Source organism: Pelophylax lessonae, assembly GCF_965119305.1.
Source record: "Pelophylax lessonae genome assembly, chromosome: 1".
NCBI classification, from domain to species: domain Eukaryota; kingdom Metazoa; phylum Chordata; class Amphibia; order Anura; family Ranidae; genus Pelophylax; species Pelophylax lessonae.
The window spans coordinates 153466777-153490181 of NC_138768.1; the positions used below are offsets into that span (position 1 = coordinate 153466777).

The 23405-nt window shown below is 38.5% G+C and overlaps 1 protein-coding gene across 11 annotated transcripts in view; it reads right to left on the reverse strand.

The window, feature by feature from the left end:
* Nucleotides 1-23405, reverse strand: part of MEF2C (myocyte enhancer factor 2C) — a 376634-nt gene that overhangs the window by 58428 nt on the left and 294801 nt on the right. For 7 of the 11 annotated variants that reach the window (XM_082261444.1, XM_082261435.1, XM_082261438.1 and 4 more), the window contains one exon: nt 2487-2630. In XM_082261444.1, the coding sequence (XP_082117570.1) occupies nt 2487-2630 (144 nt within the window). Of the gene's footprint in view, nt 1-2284; nt 2423-2486; nt 2631-23405 lie in introns of all 11 variants that reach the window. The other 4 variants (XM_082261441.1, XM_082261436.1, XM_082261443.1 and 1 more) reach the window with 2 other exon arrangements.

Below are 23405 nucleotides of genomic sequence, written 5' to 3' on the forward strand. Positions count from 1 at the left end.
GTCTTTGGTTGACGAGGATTATTTCCTTTACCCAGGTGGTTCTACTTATGCAATTAAACGCCTGCATCCACAAAAATATGGTCTAAAATGACCCAATACACGAGCCAGTATTCCCGGCTAATGTGATTCATCTGAGAACCATTTGCTATTTTTGGGCACAAGTGCGGACAACAAGAAAAAGAGGTGATCTTCACACAGCCCATTTGCCGATTCTTTATGATTCCTTAGCAGGGGAGTCCTTATCCTAGGTGACATTTAACCACTTTAAGACTGGAAGGATTTGCTCCCTTAATGACCAGGCCCTATTTTGCGATTCGGCACTGCATTATTTTAACGGATTATTGCGCAGTCGTGCGATGCTGTACCCAAATTAAATTTATGTTCTTTTTAATCCACAAATAGAGCTTTCTTTTGGTGGCATTTGATTATCGCGTCTACTAACTACAGGAAACATTTATGTCATTTTTTGTTGTTGCTAGTAATGGTGGCAATCTGCAATTTTTTGCGGGTCTGCGACAATGCGGTGGACAGATCAGACCCCTGACTGATATTTTTGACACTTTTGGGGGAACCAGTGACATTACTACAGTAAGCAGTGCTAAAAATAGGCACTGTTACTGTACTAATGCCACTGGCAGGGAAGGGGTTAATACTATGGGTGATCAAGGGATTAAATGTGAGCCTAGGGGAGTGATTCCAACTGTTGGGGGGGGGGGGCATGGCTTCTGAAATGACCATAGAGACATGTGATCCTATATAGAAGGATCACATGAGCTCTGTGATCACTTCAGGGAGAAGGATGGTCAGCTGTGTTTACAACAGCTGACTGTCCTTGTCTCTCAGCGGGGAACGATCGCCGGTGTCAGGGCCTTACTGGCAAAACCACCAGGTGAAAACAAAGGGAAAAAAGCCTAAAAAGAAAAACAAATGCAGCCACCACATCCAATGATTGGTAAGCTGCAATATGTAAGATTTTTGGTTTTGGGTTTAATACCACTTTAAGCTAGTGCCATGGGTGTCACCAGAGCACCTAAAGTAGAAGTCCACCCTAACACTAAAATCCCTGCATCTACAGACCTCCACAATCGAACACTAACCTATCTAGCCCCGTAAAGAAGAAATCAGTACACATACCCTTTTTTAAGCCAATCCGACCCGATCCCACGCTAAGCTGTCATCCGTGGCTTCGCTGTGGAGTCGGGTGCAGAGGACACATCCTACAAATGAAGGCCCATAGTAAGTCTATGGGTGACGTCACTCCCCATTCATTTCACAGCCGTTCTCAGTTGTGTCCTCTGCAGAGCTTTTGCCACTGGATACAGGATCAGATCAGTTTAGAAAAAGGTGTGTATTACTGATTTCTTCTTTACAAGGCTAGATAGGTTAGTGTTAGATCGTGGAGGTCTATAGATATAGAGATTTTAGTTAGAACCCATTTGATGTTAGCATGGAGGTTTATGCACCAATGTACCTACAAGTTTAACCAGGTTGGGTGGGTTTGGCAGCTTCTCTCACTTCTCTGGGTTCTGGTATACCAAGATCTCTCTGCTACAGCCTGCTCATCTTTCTGAAGCCAATCTACTTATATTTTATCCCAAGCTAAACAGGACTCTATACACTTCATTCTTTTAAGGAGTAAAAAAAAAATCAACATTGAAATAAAACTATAAATTTGTCCTTCGGTAATGAAACAATAAATGTGTATGATGGCTCTGATGCAAGCAGCCATTCTTGGTTTGCATGCTTCATGCTCTTTCTTATTAATGAAGGTAAACTGGTTCAGTACTTCACTACACTGGAACTAGTATGTGGTTGAAATAGCTACTCCAAGCGGGCCATAACCACAGTGATGTTTTGCTCCGTGATGAAGTCTTATTAACCTGAAAGCTGAACATGTATTTTTATAACTTGCTTTACTATTGCCTGGAAATGTTTTTGGTGGATGCACCCAAAATTCAAGCGCCATTAGGAAAGAGCCCTTGACTTTATATCATCTAACTGGCCAGCATTTCACATTAATTTTTTAATTTTTGATATTATTTGGCCTTTCAGTTTTTTTTTCTTTGTTTATAAAAATAGGAAAGGTAGGTAAATACTTCAATTCCCCACAGCTTTGAGGCAGAGTGTTCATTTTATAGCTACAATAATTAGGTTGCTTTAGGATATTTTTTTGGAGTATCATACCATTGAAAGTGTTCTGAATGAGAAATCAGCACTGCAAGGGTTAAGGGAGTGTTACGTCAGCAGTAGTCAGCAGACCAGCCATGTAACCTTGGGTACTTACAGGTATTTTATGGCTCTTGATCATAATATCAAACTCTTCATTAATTTTTTTATATTTTTCTTCAGTGCGTGGGGTGAGGGCATAAGAAGAGTCGGGATCAGGGCTGTCACAGCCTTTGTGTTCTTTCTTGTTCAATGCCTGCCAGGTTTAGAGAAATACCACAAATATATCAAAAATGTGAAAGAACGTTCAGAGTACTTACACACAATCTTTGCCTGCTGATCATTAGATCAATATCTTCATTTATCTTTCTGTACTTGTCCTCAGACTCTGGGCTGTGACCTACTGAATCGTCTGCATCGGGATCTGGACTGTCACAACCATTAAGTCCTTTCTTTCTTAACGTCTGAAACACATAAGTTGGACAACTTAGTCCGCAGCAGTGTACGGAGTCTAGGTCCAGGGGAATCTATGATTTATTTTTAACAGAGGTTACCAACAGAAAAATAAACAGACATTGATATCTAAAGAGAATTTAAGGACTAACACGTATTTAAAAGAAAATTGATGATAACCATTGCAAAAACCTACAAAACCATTTGACATCGTACCGGACACAGTTTGCATAAATATACTGATACCTCTTACAGGAAAATTGAATTAAATTCAATTCCACCAGTTTACCAGAATCAGGACAGGACGAGAGCTGGATTTTATTGATTTAATAGGTACCATTTATTGTGTTCTTACCATACGCCCAGATCGGAGGAACTCTGTACACAGTATGTAAGTATAATGTTTTTTTTATTATTATTGAAATATGAATTACTTGTTCCTAAATTCATGCTGGCTCACCTATGGCCCCATACACAAGTTTTAAAATGGAAACTCTGAACATGTATCTGTTGACCACTCAATGATGTTTGGTAGTTGCAGTAAATAATGTGTATTGAGCCATTCTGTCCAGCTATCTGAGGTCTTCTCTGTTTAAGGATGATTACACACTGGGTTATCTGTCCTCATGTATTGCTGCAACTATATTATTTTTCATTGCGGACAGCCCACCTTGGGAGAGCACCTAAGGCGAGGGTCGGTTCTGTCACTAGGTTTATGACAACACAGCCAAAATAACAGGGACACTTAGAAAATCTGCCACATTATATGGTGCTAACCTGTGCAGACTAGATATACTGTATGATGTTTTGTTCTCTGAAATATTTTCTAGAATATTTTCATGCAAGAGCAGTAAAATAGCAACACCATAACTTTTTTTTTCTTTTTATATGGCATTATTTTAGAAAACCCACCCTACTTGAGGCTCTGTAAGTCAAACCACTTTAATAATATAAAGGACTATTCTAGTCTGGGTAGAAACATTTGCTGGAAGTGGAAGGCCATCCTGCAACTGTATTTTTTTTTAACATTTTCAATGTCAATGGATGTTAAATATTTGAAAAAAATGCCTCTTAAAAATAACGTACAAAATATATTCATTTTTATGTTATAAATATTTGACACAGGCAAACACATTGCATGGACTTGCCTTTGCTTTGAAAAGCTTGGTCATATTTTCTGGGTCTTTTATTGATGAAAGTCAATCCCATTGGTTGCATTCCTGTTTCCAGTACTAACCCTTTCTTCAGTCACAACTCTGCATATCTACCATACGAAATGGGTTATACTTGTCTAAATAAACCTATACATAATACTATGGGAAAAATGTATTTTTTATGTATGCTTGTACTACAAATGAATGGTCAATTTCAAAAGGTGTGTGTGTGCATGTATATACTGTATATATATTGTATGTATATATATATATATATATATATATATTTATATATATATATATATTGTATGTATATATATATATATATATATATATATATATATATATATATACACACACACACCTATTGAAACTGACCATTAATTTGTAGCACAAGCATACATAAAAAATACATTTTTCCCATAGTATACCCCTTATGTATATTATATACTATAACAAATATATAATTAAATATTCAGAACACAGTGGAAAGTAATACTGTACACTTCAAATTCATTAGGATATTGCATCTAGTGACTGACAGGTTATATATATGGGTAAAATAAACATCTGAGGGAAAATAACATCTACAACAGCTCGAACAAATACATGCCCTTCCATATGTTATCTTATCTGTATAAACACCCAGACCTGCTAGCTCACAAGTATGTTTAGTATAAAACCTAAATCTGATTCATTCAAAAATCATAAAGTGGTATTGAACAAATCATGAAATATTTCTTTTAATTTTTAACCAGGGAATTGAATAAGTCTAGAGTCACAGATTATCACATTGTGGAAATATTTTAGTAAAGGAAACCTTCCCTAGAAGCCACCAGTTATTTTAGGGAAAGCTTAAAATAGACATATCCTTTGAATTTGATTAGCTGTTTTAAGCAAGCACAGGTTCAAAGTGTATGTGTAAAAATGATCATTATAGTAATTCACCACCTACACATATGAAAGTTGGCTTTGGTTTTTCATAATGTTCAATATATTATAGTAATTTATTATTACATTGGAGTTGAATACATTACAAGACATTTATAAGGCCCCTGATAGGGGACCTCACTGAATATATACCAGAAGATGGAAAATATTAATTTAATTTTGGGTAAAGGTTAGTGAGGGTGTGAAATAACTGAAATCATAGTTACGTCTACTGCCCCATTTCTCAGCTATAGTGCTGTTACTGTAGCTCTTTTGCACCAATAAGAAGTGACCTTGAGCTTCATCCAATTAGCTTTAAAACTCCTTTTCCCATCAGCACACACTTACTTTACCTGTGCTCCCTTGCTGCTCCATTAAAGGCCAGGAGCATGAGAAGCTGTCCTGTGCAAGCTCCAAATGTCAAAGCTTTCACAGGGCTTAGGGCTCCTGCCCACCCCCATGTAAAAGCACTGGGCCAATCCACAAGAACCATCATTGCCACATGGAGTGAGTCACATGCTTCTATATACCCAACGTACTGGGTATTTTCTTTGCTCCTGGCAGATGAACAGAGTGACACAGGATCACTAACAAGACTAGTGAGTAGGGATGAGATCAAGTTCAACCTGAGGTTTGACTGTTTGAGCATCCGGGTGAACAACCAAACATTTACCTGCTTGGTGGGAGCCAAAATGTATGTGATAGAAAATAACTGCTCTTGGCTGCAAGGAATTTTTTTGACTTTTTATTTGCATTAGTACATATTCCCCAGGGTAGTGTCCATCACTAATGCTATTTTTGACACACATCCTTGCTTTTAGCCCAGAAAATGGGCATTTTTAAATTGACAAATTCAGCTTTAATTGATTACATGAGAGTTTTGGTCTGGCAACCTTAAACTAAACTTGTCACAAACCTGGGAAATTCAGACGTATCAGTATTTAAAATAGGCATAAACAGAGTTTCAATAAAAATTACATGTCAAAGAGATCACTACATCCAGAGACACAGTCAGAAAAAACTGCATGTAGGTCTTGACTTTGTAAAGGTCAAGCTTGACCCTGCCTGCCCCTTGTGCCCCTCCAGACTCCTTATTGGTCCTTTATTGTAATGGATGGCCTCAGTGACCAATGGTATGGCTTGGAAAGTGAGATGGGGTGGGGCCAAACATGACTTAAAAAGGAACAGTGGAGATCTGCATATAAATGTAGCTGCCTAGATACCCTCAAAGCCTGCATATTCTCATTATTAAACACATTTGATTCTACTGGGTTTGTGGCAGGTTTACCTTAACAGTTTTAAAATGCCTATTTTAGAAAAACCCACACATGAGAGGAATGAGGCAGTTAACGGCATCTGTTTATAATATCTATTTATAAGATCACCCTGTGCTGAATACAAAGCTGTGGATACAATTATACATTTATCTATCTTCGGGGAACAGCACCTCCACCCAAAACAAGAATGAATGACGTATTTGAATGGAAGAGAATATCCAAATATACATGTAGCCATCCAATGATAGGGAATGACATGGCATGGTAGGTACAAGTATATGCTGTAGAATAAGAATTAGTACAGAATGTACAGTATTGCTTTGTAAATATAGACTGTTGCTACAATTACAATAAATAACTTGATAGTAAGGAAGGTGAGGTTAAGTAGCTGGGGTGGGGGGAATGGGGAATCTTTGTTGGGTTAAATACCCATCTCAGTTTTATTGGAGGTGTGGGTCATATGGTCAGGGTGGATGTCATGTCATGTTTCTAAGAGTGTGGAGTTGAAGCCTGATGGAAGTATTTATCAATCCAGGGTTTACAAACATGTACTTAATGGATTCAATTGTATTGTGAATCAAGACTTGCGTGATCCTAATTGTAGTTTCAGTCAAACAAAGATTTGGTTTCTTGCAGGCTCTAGCAATGTTTTGCTTTGCTACTGTAAGAACTCAAAAAGTTTAAACTGTATAGTGGTGATTTCTGGGGGCCATTTATTTAAGAGTGCTAAGGTGGGGTCAGTTTGAATTGGATGTTTAATGAGGTTGGGTGAAGATGCTTTTTAATACTCTAGAACAGTGATGGCGAACCTTGGCACCCCAGATGTTTTGGAACTATATTTCCCATGATGATCAACTACACTGCAGAGTGCATGAGCATCATGGGAAATGTAGTTCCAAATATTCAGAACACAGTGGAAAGTAATACTGTACACTTCAAATTCATTAGGATATTGCATCTAGTGACTGACAGGTTATATATATGGGTAAAATAAACATCTGAGGGAAAATAACATCTACAACAGCTCGAACAAATACATGCCCTTCCATATGTTATCTTATCTGTATAAACACCCAGACCTGCTAGCTCACAAGTATGTTTAGTATAAAACCTAAATCTGATTCATTCAAAAATCATAAAGTGGTATTGAACAAATCATGAAATATTTCTTTTAATTTTTAACCAGGGAATTGAATAAGTCTAGAGTCACAGAAGATCACATTGTGGAAATATTTTAGTAAAGGAAACCTTCCCTAGAAGCCACCAGTTATTTTAGGGAAAGCTTAAAATAGACATATCCTTTGAATTTGATTAGCTGTTTTAAGCAAGCACAGGTTCAAAGTGTATGTGTAAAAATGATCATTATAGTAATTCACCACCTACACATATGAAAGTTGGCTTTGGTTTTTCATAATGTTCAATATATTATAGTAATTTATTATTACATTGGAGTTGAATACATTACAAGACATTTATAAGGCTCCTGATAGGGGACCTCACTGAATATATACCAGAAGATGGAAAATATTAATTTAATTTTGGGTAAAGGTTAGTGAGGGTGTGAAATAACTGAAATCATAGTTACGTCTACTGCCCCATTTCTCAGCTATAGTGCTGTTACTGTAGCTCTTTTGCACCAATAAGAAGTGACCTTGAGCTTCATCCAATTAGCTTTAAAACTCCTTTTCCCATTAGCACACACTTACTTTACCTGTGCTCCCTTGCTGCTCCATTAAAGGCCAGGAGCATGAGAAGCTGTCCTGTGCAAGCTCCAAATGTCAAAGCTTTCACAGGGCTTAGGGCTCCTGCCCACCCCCATGTAAAAGCACTGGGCCAATCCACAAGAACCATCATTGCCACATGGAGTGAGTCACATGCTTCTATATACCCAACGTACTGGGTATTTTCTTTGCTCCTGGCAGATGAACAGAGTGACACAGGATCACTAACAAGACTAGTGAGTAGGGATGAGATCAAGTTCAACCTGAGGTTTGACTGTTTGAGCATCCGGGTGAACAACCAAACATTTACCTGCTTGGTGGGAGCCAAAATGTATGTGATAGAAAATAACTGCTCTTGGCTGCAAGGAATTTTTTTGACTTTTTATTTGCATTAGTACATATTCCCCAGGGTAGTGTCCATCACTAATGCTATTTTTGACACACATCCTTGCTTTTAGCCCAGAAAATGGGCATTTTTAAATTGACAAATCCAGCTTTAATTGATTACATGAGAGTTTTGGTCTGGCAACCTTAAACTAAACTTGTCACAAACCTGGGAAATTCAGACGTATCAGTATTTAATGTAGCTGCCTAGATACCCTCAAAGCCTGCATATTCTCATTATTAAACACATTTGATTCTACTGGGTTTGTGGCAGGTTTACCTTAACAGTTTTAAAATGCCTATTTTAGAAAAACCCACACATGAGAGGAATGAGGCAGTTAACGGCATCTGTTTATAATATCTATTTATAAGATCACCCTGTGCTGAATACAAAGCTGTGGATACAATTATACATTTATCTATCTTCGGGGAACAGCACCTCCACCCAAAACAAGAATGAATGACGTATTTGAATGGAAGAGAATATCCAAATATACATGTAGCCATCCAATGATAGGGAATGACATGGCATGGTAGGTACAAGTATATGCTGTAGAATAAGAATTAGTACAGAATGTACAGTATTGCTTTGTAAATATAGACTGTTGCTACAATTACAATAAATAACTTGATAGTAAGGAAGGTGAGGTTAAGTAGCTGGGGTGGGGGGAATGGGGAATCTTTGTTGGGTTAAATACCCATCTCAGTTTTATTGGGGGTGTGGGTCATATGGTCTGGGTGGATGTCATGTCATGTTTCTAAGAGTGTGGAGTTGAAGCCTGATGGAAGTATTTATCAATCCAGGGTTTACAAACATGTACTTAATGGATTCAATTGTATTGTGAATCAAGACTTACGTGATCCTAATTGTAGTTTCAGTCAAACAAAGATTTGGTTTCTTGCAGGCTCTAGCAATGTTTTGCTTTGCTACTGTAAGAACTCAAAAAGTTTAAACTGTATAGTGGTGATTTCTGGGGGCCATTTATTTAAGAGTGCTAAGGTGGGGTCAGTTTGAATTGGATGTTTAATGAGGTTGGGTGAAGATGCTTTTTAATACTCTAGAACAGTGATGGCGAACCTTGGCACCCCAGATGTTTTGGAACTATATTTCCCATGATGATCAACTACACTGCAGAGTGCATGAGCATCATGGGAAATGTAGTTCCAAAACATCTGTGGTGCCAAGGTTCGCCATCACTGCTCTAGTACAATAATACTCTGTTACCCATAGTATCAAGTCAATGAATAGTTAATACAGGAGGGTGTTGCCAACTGAGTTTATGCTAGTTACTAAGTGTTACTTCCCATTGCTGCTGTTTACAATGTGTTGTAAAGAGCCCTTTGTGTAATTTCAGTGACAGGCTGAAGAACACGAATATACATTGCCACATGTAAACAGGTGCCAGCTTCCCAGCTGAAGTTCATGGAATCTTATCAAAGTTACTGTTAGCATAGGACATACAGCAGCTAACATTTACATTAAATACACAAATGCTCACTACATTCATTATTTGGAAGGAAGGGCAAGGTAACTATTTTACAAGGTAGATGAATATATTAAGTGATAAAGAAATATACCTGTTTAGAAATCACAAGTCCAAAATTTTATAAGATGCAAGGCACACTCCAGTCAAAACTTAAAGCTAAAGATTCAAATGCATACAGTGAGAACAGCTTGATCAGAACTTAATGCTGAAGATTAGTTACACGTATTGTGCAGGCTGATGGATTCTGTAGAAATCTTCACTGCAGAGCTGCCTGTCCTCTTCCTGATGTTAAAATTCCAGAACTGTGGTGGATAACAGCTTTGAGTCTCCAGGTTTAGCTGCACTAAAGATGATCCGATGGGGACATGCTCCTTCATGCCTTCCCATCATTAAGAAAGGTTCTTTCACTGCCTGTAGCATGATCTGTGAATAGGGAAGACCGTGATCAGTCACTCACCCATTCTCAGATCATGTTACAGACAGTGTAATCAATGAAAGAACTTTCCTCAATACCGGGGAGGTCCAGAGGGGCCTGTCTCTATCAGATCATATTAAGAAGCTGAGCCCAGTGGCCTAAATCTGGTAACCCTCACAGAAATGGAAATTCAGCAGCAGGAAGAAGACAGGACAGCCCTGCAGTGAAGATTTCTACAAAATCTAGGAGGCTGTGCATCATGAGACATATGTTCTTCATTACAGGTAAGTAATGTAACTAAAGCTGTAGAGAAAAAAAAATTTTTTCAACTAATCTTCAACTTTAAAAGAAGTGTCACGCGCCAGGTAGAAACGCAAACTCTGTTTTGCACAGTTAGTATAATTATTAAGCAAATAATTTACTCTTTTTAGTTCTTTTTCTGTAATGCCATGAATTACTTTGTGGTTACCTTTCATTGCGCATGCACTAGAATCATGAGACTCATAATAGGAAAGGTCAGGGAAAGGGGAGTATGACGTGCTGACGTCACTTCTAGTATCGAAGCCACTTGTCCACCACTCACTTTATTACCGGATGGAGGAGATAAGTCAAGGGACGGCAGAAGGCAGCCATAAAAAGGTATATGTATAATGTTCATTTTATAAACTACATAGAATGGAATGCAGGAGCACTGCTAGAAGTACCAATAAATATGTTGTGTTCACATTTCCTTTAGCTGTTACTGTAATGCATCAGTTAAATCCACTCATTGTTGTCAGAAGCTGGTGATCTGGGCCTCTCTGCTAGTGATGGGTGGAGCTATTCCAAAACAGACCCGCTACATAATCTTTGCTGTCTCTCACATACAAAAGCCTCATCTAAGTAAATAATCTAAGTACTAAGAGGCTTCCTATGGTCACTGAACTAATTCAAACCTGCTTTAAAAAGTTTGTGTTTGGTAAGTGACACAGCAAATAGACAGAGAGGAGACAGTATAGACTTCGAGAGGTACACCCCCAGTGGCTTTGTTAGGTGCTGTCTGGATTCTGGCTTTAGTGACAACTCAGGTAAACTGGGTGATCTTTTGGACTCTAGAGCAGTGCTGGTGTTTGCTTGATAGCAATTGTTGCTCATTTGTTGACTAGAATTGCCCTTCAACTCCCGGATTCCTCATCTATGCGTGCGTGATATTTTACTAGCCATAGGAAGCCTCCTGGGTTATCCACATCTCACATCCCAGGAGGCTGTGCCAAAGTATTGCACTGTTTTGTTCCTGCGTGTTATTTAAAACCTGCAGCACGTTTGAGCCTGCACAAGATCAAGGAAGCGTCACCAGTGGGACAGCTGTAAAAATGAGGAAGAGAAAGCCTGCTCCCGATTATGGGAGATTTAGTATGGACATGTGGGTTGGTATGTGAGGCTGGAGAGTGGAATATTAGGAATGCTTTTTGCAAGCAAGGGAAAAGTTCCTCTTTAAGGTGTTACGTAAAATTAATCTGTTTAACCACTTGCCGACCGCCGCAAGTAGATTTACTGCGGCGGTCAGCCCCTCACAGGCAAAGTGACGTAAATATACGTCACTAGCCTGTGAGGCTCTGGGGAGCGAGCGCGCGCCGCCGCCGGCGCGCTCCCGCTCCCACGCGGTCACGGACCCCCCCGCGCGTGTGACCGGCGGACCCGATGTCCGCCGCTCACTCTGCGTTCGGCGGGGGAGAGGGAGAAAGTCAGGCAGCTTGTGTAAACAAGCCACCTGTCATTCTCCCCTGTGTAGAGACACTGATCATACGGTTCTACTATGTAGGACCATTGATCAGTGTAACTACAGCTCAACAGACAGCCAATCACAGTTAGAATCACGCCCCTAGGGACACACACAGCCCCTCCCTCTCAAATAAAGTTAACCCCTTCACTGCCAGTGTATTTTTACAGTAACAGTGCATATATATAGCACTGATTACTGTAGAAATGTCACTGGTAACCCCAAAAGTGTCAAAAATGTCAGTCAAGGGTCCGATCGTCCGCCGCAATGTCGCAGTATTGCAAAAAAAATCGCAGATCGCCGCCATTATGCGTTAAAAAAAAACAACAAAAATGACAAAAATCTTTCCCTTTGTTAGTAAACGCAATAACTTTTGTGCAAACCAATCAAAATACACTTTTTGTGATTTTTTTTTACCAAACATAGGTAGCATAAAACAAATTGGCTGAAAATGTTAAAAAATTTTGATTTTTTCTTTTTTTTGGGGGGGAATTTTTATATAAAAAAATGTGAAAAATATTGTTATTTTTGCAAAATTTACGCTCTTTTTTTGTTTATAGCGCGTGATCAAAAAATCGCACAGTTGATCAAATACCACCAAAAGAATGCTCTGTTTGTGGGAAAAAAAGGACGTCAAATTCGTTTAGGTACAGCATCGCACGACCGCGCAATTGTCCGTTAAAGTCACGCAGTGCCGAATCGCAAAATACCCCCTGGTCAGGAAGGGGGTAAAATCTTCCGGGGCTTAAGTGGTTAAAAAAAAAAAAAACATGTATATTATGCCAGCAGCTAGACATGCATGTGTATACATGCAACAACTCCCATTCACTTCTGCTACGGCCAAATGGGGTCCATGGGAGGCTAATCTTCTGCACTTCTTCTAGTTGCCTGCACTTTCTACTCTCTATTAATGACAGAGTCACTTTCCTAAGAAAGTTGCATTTTAAAACGAAACCAGAACTAGTTCTGAACTACTCTGTTCGCTTCATATGGGTTACTGGACATTGTACCTCATTGTTTCCTATTGCAATTATGCTTAAAAATATGTTACAAAGAGATAGCATGTGCTTAGGTGGGTCACAGATTAAAAAGAGCCTACTTCAAAAGCTCCTTCCACCAATTTTCCTTCTATACTGGCATAGGTGTTAATTACCACCACTTCTCTTTAAAGAGTGGTGCTGTTACAGAAAATGTTCAAATTATATCCATATCTGACAAACAATTCCCCTTAACTATGTGTGGTATTATTATAAGAACATTCAGACCTTTTGCATGAATCAGCAAATTAACATTAGTGGTAACAACCACCACCCCAATACGATGGAGCAGGCTGCTTACAGCTATATCTAGACAGCTAGTATATAATCTGTTTTTTTTTTTTTTAACACATTGCATACATATTTGGGTAAGGATAGGGCATAATGGACTGATAGGATAAAATATAATAAAACGTTCATACCCTTTCGATGACAACACATCGTAAGACCACCTTCAGCTTCTGAAGGTCTGAATCACAAAATCTGATGGGTTACTGCAGGAAACAGCTTAAATGTATATCTTCCAGTTTTTATAAATGCTTATTAGAAAACATATGATGTACTTGTTTAAAGCCAAGGAGATGCAAAATAAGAAACACACAAACAGCCATATCAAGTTGACTTGTGACACCAAGCCACCACTGAGAAGATCATGTTCCCGTTCTTTTGACAGACGTCTTAAATAATAACATATCTGGGTTCTGTTTGGACCTGACTGTACACTCCTGGGATATGATCTGAGGCCAACAGTTCTTCAGAGTGATTGAGAGAATGAAATGATCTAAAAGCACACATGTTGGCTATCTGTTCTGTCAAAGCTCAGCAGTTTACAATCTGACACGGGACTACATCACTAGCCATCAGCAATTTCGCTTATCCCAGATATCCCCACCTGTCAGCAAGTCTGCACCTGTTGTCTAAGTCGGCAAAGGCCAAACAACATCAGCCAATCGCAATAGCTTATTCTGCTACATGGCCATAGATGGAATCTTCTCCTTTGCCTCTCCAGATCAGTGCCCTTAATCTCGATGGGTTAAAGCTGCCTGTTTTTCATACTTGACATACTGTCAATAACATGAGCTCTGGTCACTTAAACTACAGAAGGCAGTATAATGTAAGACTTTCCAGCAATGATAATGGATGTAATACTACTTTCCTTATATCATATAGCTGAAAGTGCATGTCAAAGTAGAGGATAATGCAATTAATACTATTTTGTTTATATGATATAGCCAACATACATATATATATATACAGTGTATATGGTATGCATACTATATATATATATATAATGAATGCATTGCAGTGCCCTGAAAGTGGTTTTATTTATGCTGTTTACAGATTTGCTTAAGGAGGACATTACATTCTTAATCTATATTGGCTCTCTTCTCAAATGCAAATAGTTTGTCCCCCCCAAAAAAAGCTGTAGGAAAAAAATATAATAAATATGCTTACTTTCTTCTCCCTCTTCCAGCTACAGAACTTAGGTCAGCGTCACATAACACTGTTTCTGGCAAGATACTGGAGAATATTCAAATTTTACTCATACAATACTTATACAATATTCAAAGACACTTAGGCCCTGTTCACACCTGAGCGTTTTTCAGCCCATAAAACTCTCATCTGTGAAAATCCAAAATGCCCAACAATCAAAATCACATTCATTTCAATGGCCCCCTGTTCACATCTGAGCGTTTTGTCCCCTGAAGCAAAACGCATGTAGCTCAAAAAAGTAAAGGAGCATCTTTTTGAGCTGATCAAGAGCTGTTGTGGTCCCATAGGAATGCACAAAAACGCCGTTATCGGCGTTTCACGGGCGTTTTTCAAACACACAGGTGGTCTCCACCCCTTTTTACACATCCATTTAAAAAAAAAAAAACGCCCAAAAAGCGCTCATAAAACACCCTAAAAACGCTCATAAAACGCCCAACAAACGCCAGAGAAATGCCCAAAAAATGCTCGAAAAAACGCCTACAAAAACGCCTACAAAAACGCCCCCCAAAAAAGTGCCTGAAAACGATAGGCTCAGGTGTGAATGCAGCCTTATTGCTCAATGTTGTAGTGTAATCTCGCAAAACTACAAGTACACTATATTCTCTGGAATCTAGTCCCAAGGATCATGACGTCACCCATTGCAGTATGGAAACCATGGAAAGGTAAGCAGAGGTGTACTGCTATAAGCCTGCATGTTTTGCATAAGCAAAAGTAAGTGTATTTATTAACTTTTTTACAGGTTTTATTACATTGGTGATGGTGGGAGCTTTTTTACAGTTTTTTAAACATTGGTGATGGTGGGAGGTTATTTACCTTTTTTTTATACATCGGTGATGGTGGGAGCTTTTTTACAGTTTTTTTTTTTTACATTGGTGATGGTGGGAGCTGGCAGGGCATACAATATAAAATGTGTACAAGCATTTTACATTCATGACAGGGGGAGCTGACAGTGCAAAGTTCAATTAAAGTTGGTTTCCGGTCATACCCCAACTACTTTTAAAAAAGTTCCCTCACTCCTCCTAACACCTATTTTGACTAACCTGTGTAAGAAAAGATCTGTATACTTAGCTATTCTTAGGCTTTTCTGATCTGGCCACATGACCCCCCCCCCCCCCCCCCTCTGGAGAGAATAGAGAGAGCACTTGACAATGGTTGATAATGCCCAAGCGGTGACATCACCTACTGTATAGGCTTACTATGGCACATCTGTTGTTGGCCCTCTCTTCTCTCCCCTGAAGCCGGTACTGGCTGGAACAAGGAAGTCGATCACATGACTAGACTGGAGTGTCCTGAAAATAGGTAAGTATACAGATCTTTGTTTACACAGGTTAGTCAGAATTGCTGTTGGAAGGGGGGGGGGGGGAAATATTTTTAACAGTAGTTCGAATGTTACTTTAAATATTGGCTGAAAGAAGATTTTTTTTTCCAGCACTAACATCAGTGTCCATGAATGAGCTGTTACAAGGAACCATCATCTCTGTGGTGGCCATAGTATACATTCTATTTAGTGGAAGTCCACACTAAACAGCAAAGACAAGTTCACTTTTCATACATCTTTTCCACATTGCTGAATGCAAGATGAAATTAGTGGTTCACCTGTAAGAACCCATAACTTTCAAAAATGTATGTAAGATTGTGTGGTCAAGTCCCTTATCAAGAATCAAGTAGCCCTTGTGGATGAAGACTGAACCACAATAAGAACAAGAGTTGCTCTGGGTAAAGGGCTCCACTAATCTGAAAACACGATTAGAAATGTGTTTAAAATAAGCAGATTTGGGAACATCCAATTAGATCTAGTACACAAGGATAAAATGGCCGTAATACATCAAAGATAGATGTCCAGCTGACAGCAACAAAGTAGATACAGAAAACAAAGTGAATACATGTAGCATGCAAAGCATTGGCTAACATCACAATGTTTAAACTGAAATTAATTCAGCTTCGCAAAACTAGTGATGGATTTTTAATGTTGTTTTTCTGTATTATTGTGTTGTATTGATTTTGAGGTTACCTAATTGGACCCATAGAGCAGTTGAGCTTCATTACTCTTCCAAAGAATAGTAGGCTGGAAAAAAATTGTAACATGTAAGTGTGATGTATGTTGTGAAGGAGTTAAAAATATCCAAAATACACAGAACTAGAGGGTACACAGGAGATAAATACTGTGAATTAAACAGATAAGGGAAAATGTGTGTGCAGTCACATAGGTGGGAACTGAGCATGCTGTTTATCAGAGTTTCCACTTTGAAGGGAAATTTCCTAGCTATACATACAGGCTCCACAGTGCTGCCCAAGGAAACTTGCTTGATAATGGAAACTTCTGATTACTGAATGCAAGTAGCATGTTCCATTTACAAGTATACAGGGCAGTGCTTGTGTTTATCAGTAGTAACCAGTCACAGCACTGCGACCTTTCCATCCCAGACTAAAGCTGGGTATGCACAAGCTAAATTTTGTTAGAAAAATTTCCCTTAAGAATATTCGTTTAATTTTCTAATTCTTAGTGGGATGAAAAAATTCAAAGGAGCATGATGGAAATTTTTCTTGAACGAATTAATTTCTATCAGTGTATGTTTTTTTCTAAAATCAAGTGGTAAAACCACAAACTTTTGAATGATATTCATCAAGTCATCAAAAGTTCTGATGAACTTTTCGTATGAAATTTGGAACGAACATTCATTAAGTAATCTACTTGTGTATAGTCAGCTTGACCTAGAAAAGGGGTCTTTAGACTATGGCACTCCAGTTGTTCAGGAACTACAATTCCCATCATGCCTAGTCATGTCTGTGAATGTCAGAGTTTTACAATGCCTCATGGGATGTGTAGTTCCGCAACAGCTGGAGGGTCGTAGTTTAAGGATCCCTGACCTAGAACATGTCTGATGGTATAGGTAACAGAAGATCTGATTCGCTCCATCATTTTGTTACTCGGCACCTACAGAGAGGACAAAAAGAAAGAGATCTTCTTATCGGGTCATTTTTACAGGGTATATGCTAGGTGGCACTGGGCATCCTTTGGCCATGAGCAGTATAACCCTCCTCACTTCCTGTGGTATAGCTTAGTTGGGCTGTGGTAATGAAGAAGTACTCTGCTAAGGATAAACGTCGTGTACCGGTGGACACATAATATAAAACTATTACAATTTTAGAAATCTATACCCTCCTGCCCCTTACCTAATATAGTGACCCTATGCTTCTACCTTCCACGTGCATGTGTACAGATTAGAATGTTGAATCATGCGCATCACCATTCTTTCTTCTCAGTGCATTAAAGCCTAGTAGTCTCTAGTTACTAAAAAAAGGCCATCCATGATATATTCTACTGTGCAAACACTGTGCTGTCAATCAGCATTATATAAAACAGAAGTCGCTGCAATCTCCACTGTAAAAAAACACATACAATATCCAAGACCATAGGTCTAGCCATAAATGGCTGGATACAGAAATACTTTTTAAATTAACCAGATTTTGTGCTGGTGCTGATGCAGGTAATCCCATACTCTATGGGGTTTGAGCTTGTAACCACTGCTATGCTTGAAAACAAAATTTCCACAGCCCTAAAGTACGTGTACTCAATTACAGAAGTTTAGCATGTTAAAATACTCTAAAAAATAGAATTCAATAATTTTAAATCTGCAGCTTTCATTAAAATAATATCTGGTGATCCTACCATGAATGTCCGTGTCAGGCACTTCATTTTTAAGGATGACAACTGTCTCTCAGTTTTGCCCCTGCATTGTGATCCTGTCACATACACCCTTCTTTATGACTGAAAGAGACAGTGGCAAAACATATTGCACAGAGAAGCCAGTCCAGGGCAATGATCTGCAGCTGACAGTGGAGTAAGTGCATGTAGACAGGAAGTGGGTGAGTTAAAAAAAAAAGTAAAGCCAAAAAACTGAAAAAAAAAAAATGATAACTGTTTATGGCACATTTCTTTTAGAAACTAGGGGTTCATTTGGGCTTGAGGTTGGGGGGTGTTAAAAATACTTGGTTGACCCATGTTTTTAGTTATCCCTCAAAAACTGCCCCTGAGCTGTAAAGGAAGCGGCCGGGGTGTTTACACACTGTGGTTGCGATGCTTTACACCCATGGCAAAAATGATGACCTCAGTCTCACTTGGTGGGTGGTACTGCCACTGGACGTGGCTCATTAAAGCTAATAAGGATACTCCACAAATGCCCTGCAAGCAGAAAGTAGTCATCACCTGACCTCTCAATATATTCCTGCTATGATGTAGTGGGCTTGTGTGGTCAAATGATCCTTAGAGATATCATAGCTTTTAGTAATGCCACCCATGCTGGCAAGGTCTCTGCAAATGACAAAAAGGAGTATTCTGATCTTTCAGGTTGGGGCAGGGCATATGATTAAAGGGCCAACCTAGGAGAAATAATTGTTTCAAAGTCAATGCAAAACAAGAGCTTTCAAAGGCTCCACATATCATGTTTTCTGAGTTGAACTCATATCTACATGTTTAAAACTAAACTGGTGTAAGCTATCAAGTGTATTATTAATTATTTAAGCTCTGTAGCTCTTGCATCGTAACTACAGTGCTAAGCTTCAACAACCAAACACCAGGTGCTCCAGTGATTTGTATACTACGGGAAGGAAGCATTAATGAAGTGAAATAAATCATTACTAATGATATCATGTAGTAACAGCTCCCCAGTCGGACTTCTTTCCTTATGTGGTCCTAGACTAAACAGCAGTCCAATAGTTGCCGAGCCATAGGAAAGGCAATGTACTCCACAAGGTACAAGACTGGTGGTAGGACATGTGAAAAATAACAGTCATTAGGCAGTATACATTAGAAAGATTATTATAGTAGAAGAATGGTCAATTAATTATTGTGCCACAGATCCTAACAATGCAAGCACAAGATATCTATTGTTTTGTTTGTTGGGTACCAAGATAAAAATACAATCTATTCATATGTCAAACACGTTTTATTACTGGCAGGCTTTAAATCTGGGCAATGAGTTTCCTTAACATGTCACCAAACCTAAATGACAAATTAATACAATTAACAAAATAACAAATATCATATAATAATAGGAATTCCAAATGTGTGTGAAGATGTTCATGCACAAAATTATTTCTACTTGACACTGTACATACATTTGCTATGCAGCAAAGTAAAACTAACTATGCTCTATTATCTACCATTATAGTTCGCACAGGGCTACCTGGAACATAACACAACAGGTTAATCAATATAAAGTTATGTAAATTAAAATTTCTCCCCCAAGATCAGTGCTTTTATCCAAAGCTTTTAGGTACCACCTTTCTCTGCACCCCACGCTAATTAGAACAAAAATAAATTGCACAACTTTGTTTTCCAAGGCTAATCTGACTGGTATAGTCACACGACTGGTCCTTCTTTTCTCCAATGGTGGTGGCAAATGGTTCTTATTGCCACGCTGGACAACACTTACATAATGAGTGCTCAGCGCAGTGGTACTGTGATCTCAGGCTGGCATGATGATGCATGCCCCCGAGGGTGTGTCAATGACAGCCTGAGAGCACAGGAAGTAGGTTTAATAATGCAGGCTGCCATTCAGTCTAGAACAGGGGTCTCCAAACTTTTGAAGCAAAGGGCAACTTTACTTACCTTCAGGCTTTAGGGGGGCCGGACTGTGCCCAGTGGGATAAAGCAATACCCCATATTTGGTATTAGGGGGAGCAATATTTGGTGTCAGTGGGAGTAATAGTGCCCAATCGTTGGTTTCAGTGGGAGGAAGACTGTCCCATCTTTGGTGTCAGTGGAAGGAATTATGCTCCATTATTGGGGTTACCATTGATAGTGACCTAAGTTACCAGAGGTTTAAAAATGCCTTCATATTGCAAAGACAACTTTTTCTGGTGGAATAAAAATATCTTCATAACTGATGGCTGTCCTACCAGTTCATTTTGCTCGCCTTTGGTAAGCTGTTTCATCATTCAAGCTTTTCATAGTAATGGAATCATATCTATCTACCCTTAACTGAGTAGACATTGTTCAACATTTGCTCTTATGGATTTCTAAATGCACCCATATTGGCCTTACATGAAATGTCACTTGAAAAAAGAACAGGGCATCCCACAGTGCGACTACAACTACTACAACTACTACTATTACTACTACTAATAATAATAATATTAATAATAATATGGATTTTACTAAATTACAGTTTTTTTAAAAAAAATTGAGCTGTAAAATAAAATGAATAGACTTGAAGAGTTGAGGTCCTATATACTATTCCCATGAGGGACATTATCTGATATGTTCTGCATGACACCACACGGAAATTGGTGGCACTAGTAAGTAAATACATAAAAAATATAATAGCAATAATAAAACATACTATTCATTATAAAATAGTAAGCTCATTGTGAAGCTAGAGTTTGAATTGCATTTTCCTGTGTTCTTGATATTTTACCAGAAGAACAAAACTAACAAGAGACATCTTAATAGAAACACTCCTTTTCCCTGACTCCCATTGTAGCTCTGGGAGAGTAAATGAAAAACAGCCTGTAACAATTCCTTTGTGCTTAACACTCAACAACCTGACAAATCCTTAATAGATGTTACAGGGATTGTTTACCCTTTCAAATGCAGATTTACAAGGTCCAAGTTTCTAATCTGTACTACTGTACAGATGTACTAATCTTGACCCACAGGAAGTTGGAAATGGGAAATATGCAAAATCTTATCACTTTCTGAAAATACCAACTGCCTGGCTGTCTCTTGCTTCAGTGCTTTTTGAGCCTTTGACCTGGCACAAGCATACATGCTAGGTACTTTGATTTCATTATGACTTTTTTTGCTGCATGCTTCGTCTAGGGTAATGAATGAAAGTTTTGAGGTATTAGGCTTCAAGGGTTCCAGAAATTGGTGGATTGCAGCATTGATCGGTATGTTCAATTGCTTGGTAACAATCAGCCAATCACATGGAAGCAACTCAATTCATTTAGGCATCTAGACATGATGAAGACGACTTGCTGAAGTTCAAACCGAGCATCAGATTGGGGAAGAAATGGGATTTAAGTGACTTTAAATGTGGCATGATTGTTGGTGCCAGACTGGCTGGTCTGAGTATTTTTTAAAAACTGATGATCTACTGGAATTTTCATGCACAACCAACTCTAAGGTTTACAGAATATGGTTCGAAAAAGAGAAACTATCCAGTGAGCAGGATTTGTGCAGACGAAAATGTCTTGTTGATGTCAGAGGAGAATGGGCAGACTGGTTTAGGGTGATAGAAAGGCAACAGTAACTCAAATAACTCAAATAATGCAGAATATCATCTCTGAATGCACCACACATCGACCCTTGAAGAAAATGGGCTGCAGCAGCAGAAGACCACACTGGGTGCCACTCCTGTCAGCTAAGAACAGGAAACTGAGGCTACAATTCGCACAGGCTCACCAAAATTGGACAATAGAAGATCGGAAAAATATTGCCTGGTCTAATGAGTCTCTATTTCAGCTGCAAAATTCAGATGGTAGGGTCAGAATTTGACATAAACAGCATGAAAACATTGATCCATCCTGCCTTGTCTCAACGGTTCAGGCTGGTGGTGTAATGGTGTGGGGGATATTTTCTTGGCCCACTTTGGGCCCCTTAGTACCAATTGAGCATCGTTTAAATGCCACGGCCTACCTGAGTATTGTTGCCGATCATGTCCATCCCTTTATAACTACAGTGTACCCATCTTCTGATGGCTCCTTCCAGCAGGATAATGCACTAGGTCACAAAGCTCAAATCATCTGACCACTAATTTTTTGAACATGACAATGAGTTCTCTATATTCCAATGGCCTCCACAGTCACCAGATCTCAATCCAATAGAGTACCTTTGGGATGTGGTGAAACAGGATATTCGCATCTAGGATGTGCAGCCGACAAATTTGCAGCAACTGTGTAATGCTATCATGTCAATATGGACCAAAATCCCTGAGGCATGTTTACAACATGAAGAAATTCGATGCCACGAAGAAATTAAGGCAGTTCTGAAGGCAAAAGGGGGTCCAACCCGATACTATCAAGCTGTACCTAATAAAGTGGCCGTTGAGTATATATATATATATATATATATATATATATGTATATGTATATGCATATATATATATATATATATATATTTAATAATTATTATTACCATTATATCAAAAATATATTTTATAAATACATTTTTTATAAATAAAAATAAGCTTTTTTTATTATTATTTATTTTTTAGCATTATTTTTATTTTTTATAAATAAAAATATTTTATAAATAATAAAACTTTTTTGGTATTTACATAATACAAACAAAACATATACTTTACTCATGCATTTATACTACATCACATTTATACTACATTATTAAACAACTGGGTATCTTCCCCATTAAAAACCAGATTTCATATTTAATTTAAAATTACCTGGGATTCTCGAACATTAATTATACATATGTGTCACTTAAGTGTTCATCGCCATAGCAACAGGACCGGGAAGATGGTTACTATAGGCATATAGTACTATATGGGGGTTCTAGCAGTCTCACATTATATCCTTTTTGCATAATGCTGATTAAATGTAACCCGCAACATTATCCCTGTCCTTGTGCAGTAATTGTGTGGCTGCACATTAAAATTTCACATGACAACTATACTTATTAAAGTCTGATGGATGACTCATATCGTAATGCAATTAATACGTATATGCTATAACATATGTATTAATGTATGCTATAACACATCTATTACTTAATATAATAATGCCAAGAGCAATGGTGTGTTCTAAACCCTATCAACTAACCAAAAATCAGCAATTAGTGGCTTTAACCGGCCAAATAAAGCATGCTCCATTTGTATGATTATAATGAAGCAATGGATGCTGATTTCTAACCTGCTGATGTGACTTGATGGAGATCCTGTCATGGTACTCTTTTACAGAGATGACAATGGGCCATCAATGTGTTTCCCCACCACAACAAAACATCAGAACTACATTTGAAGGATCTGTGTTGATAAACTTTGGGCACGTGTCTATGGCATAAGTTTGAGATGGTTCTGAGATCATTCATAGGTGCGATGGTCCTGAGGTTGACTTCCTTCAAGAATTGCTTTGCATTGCCATAGACAAGTATGGCAATGCAAAGCCAT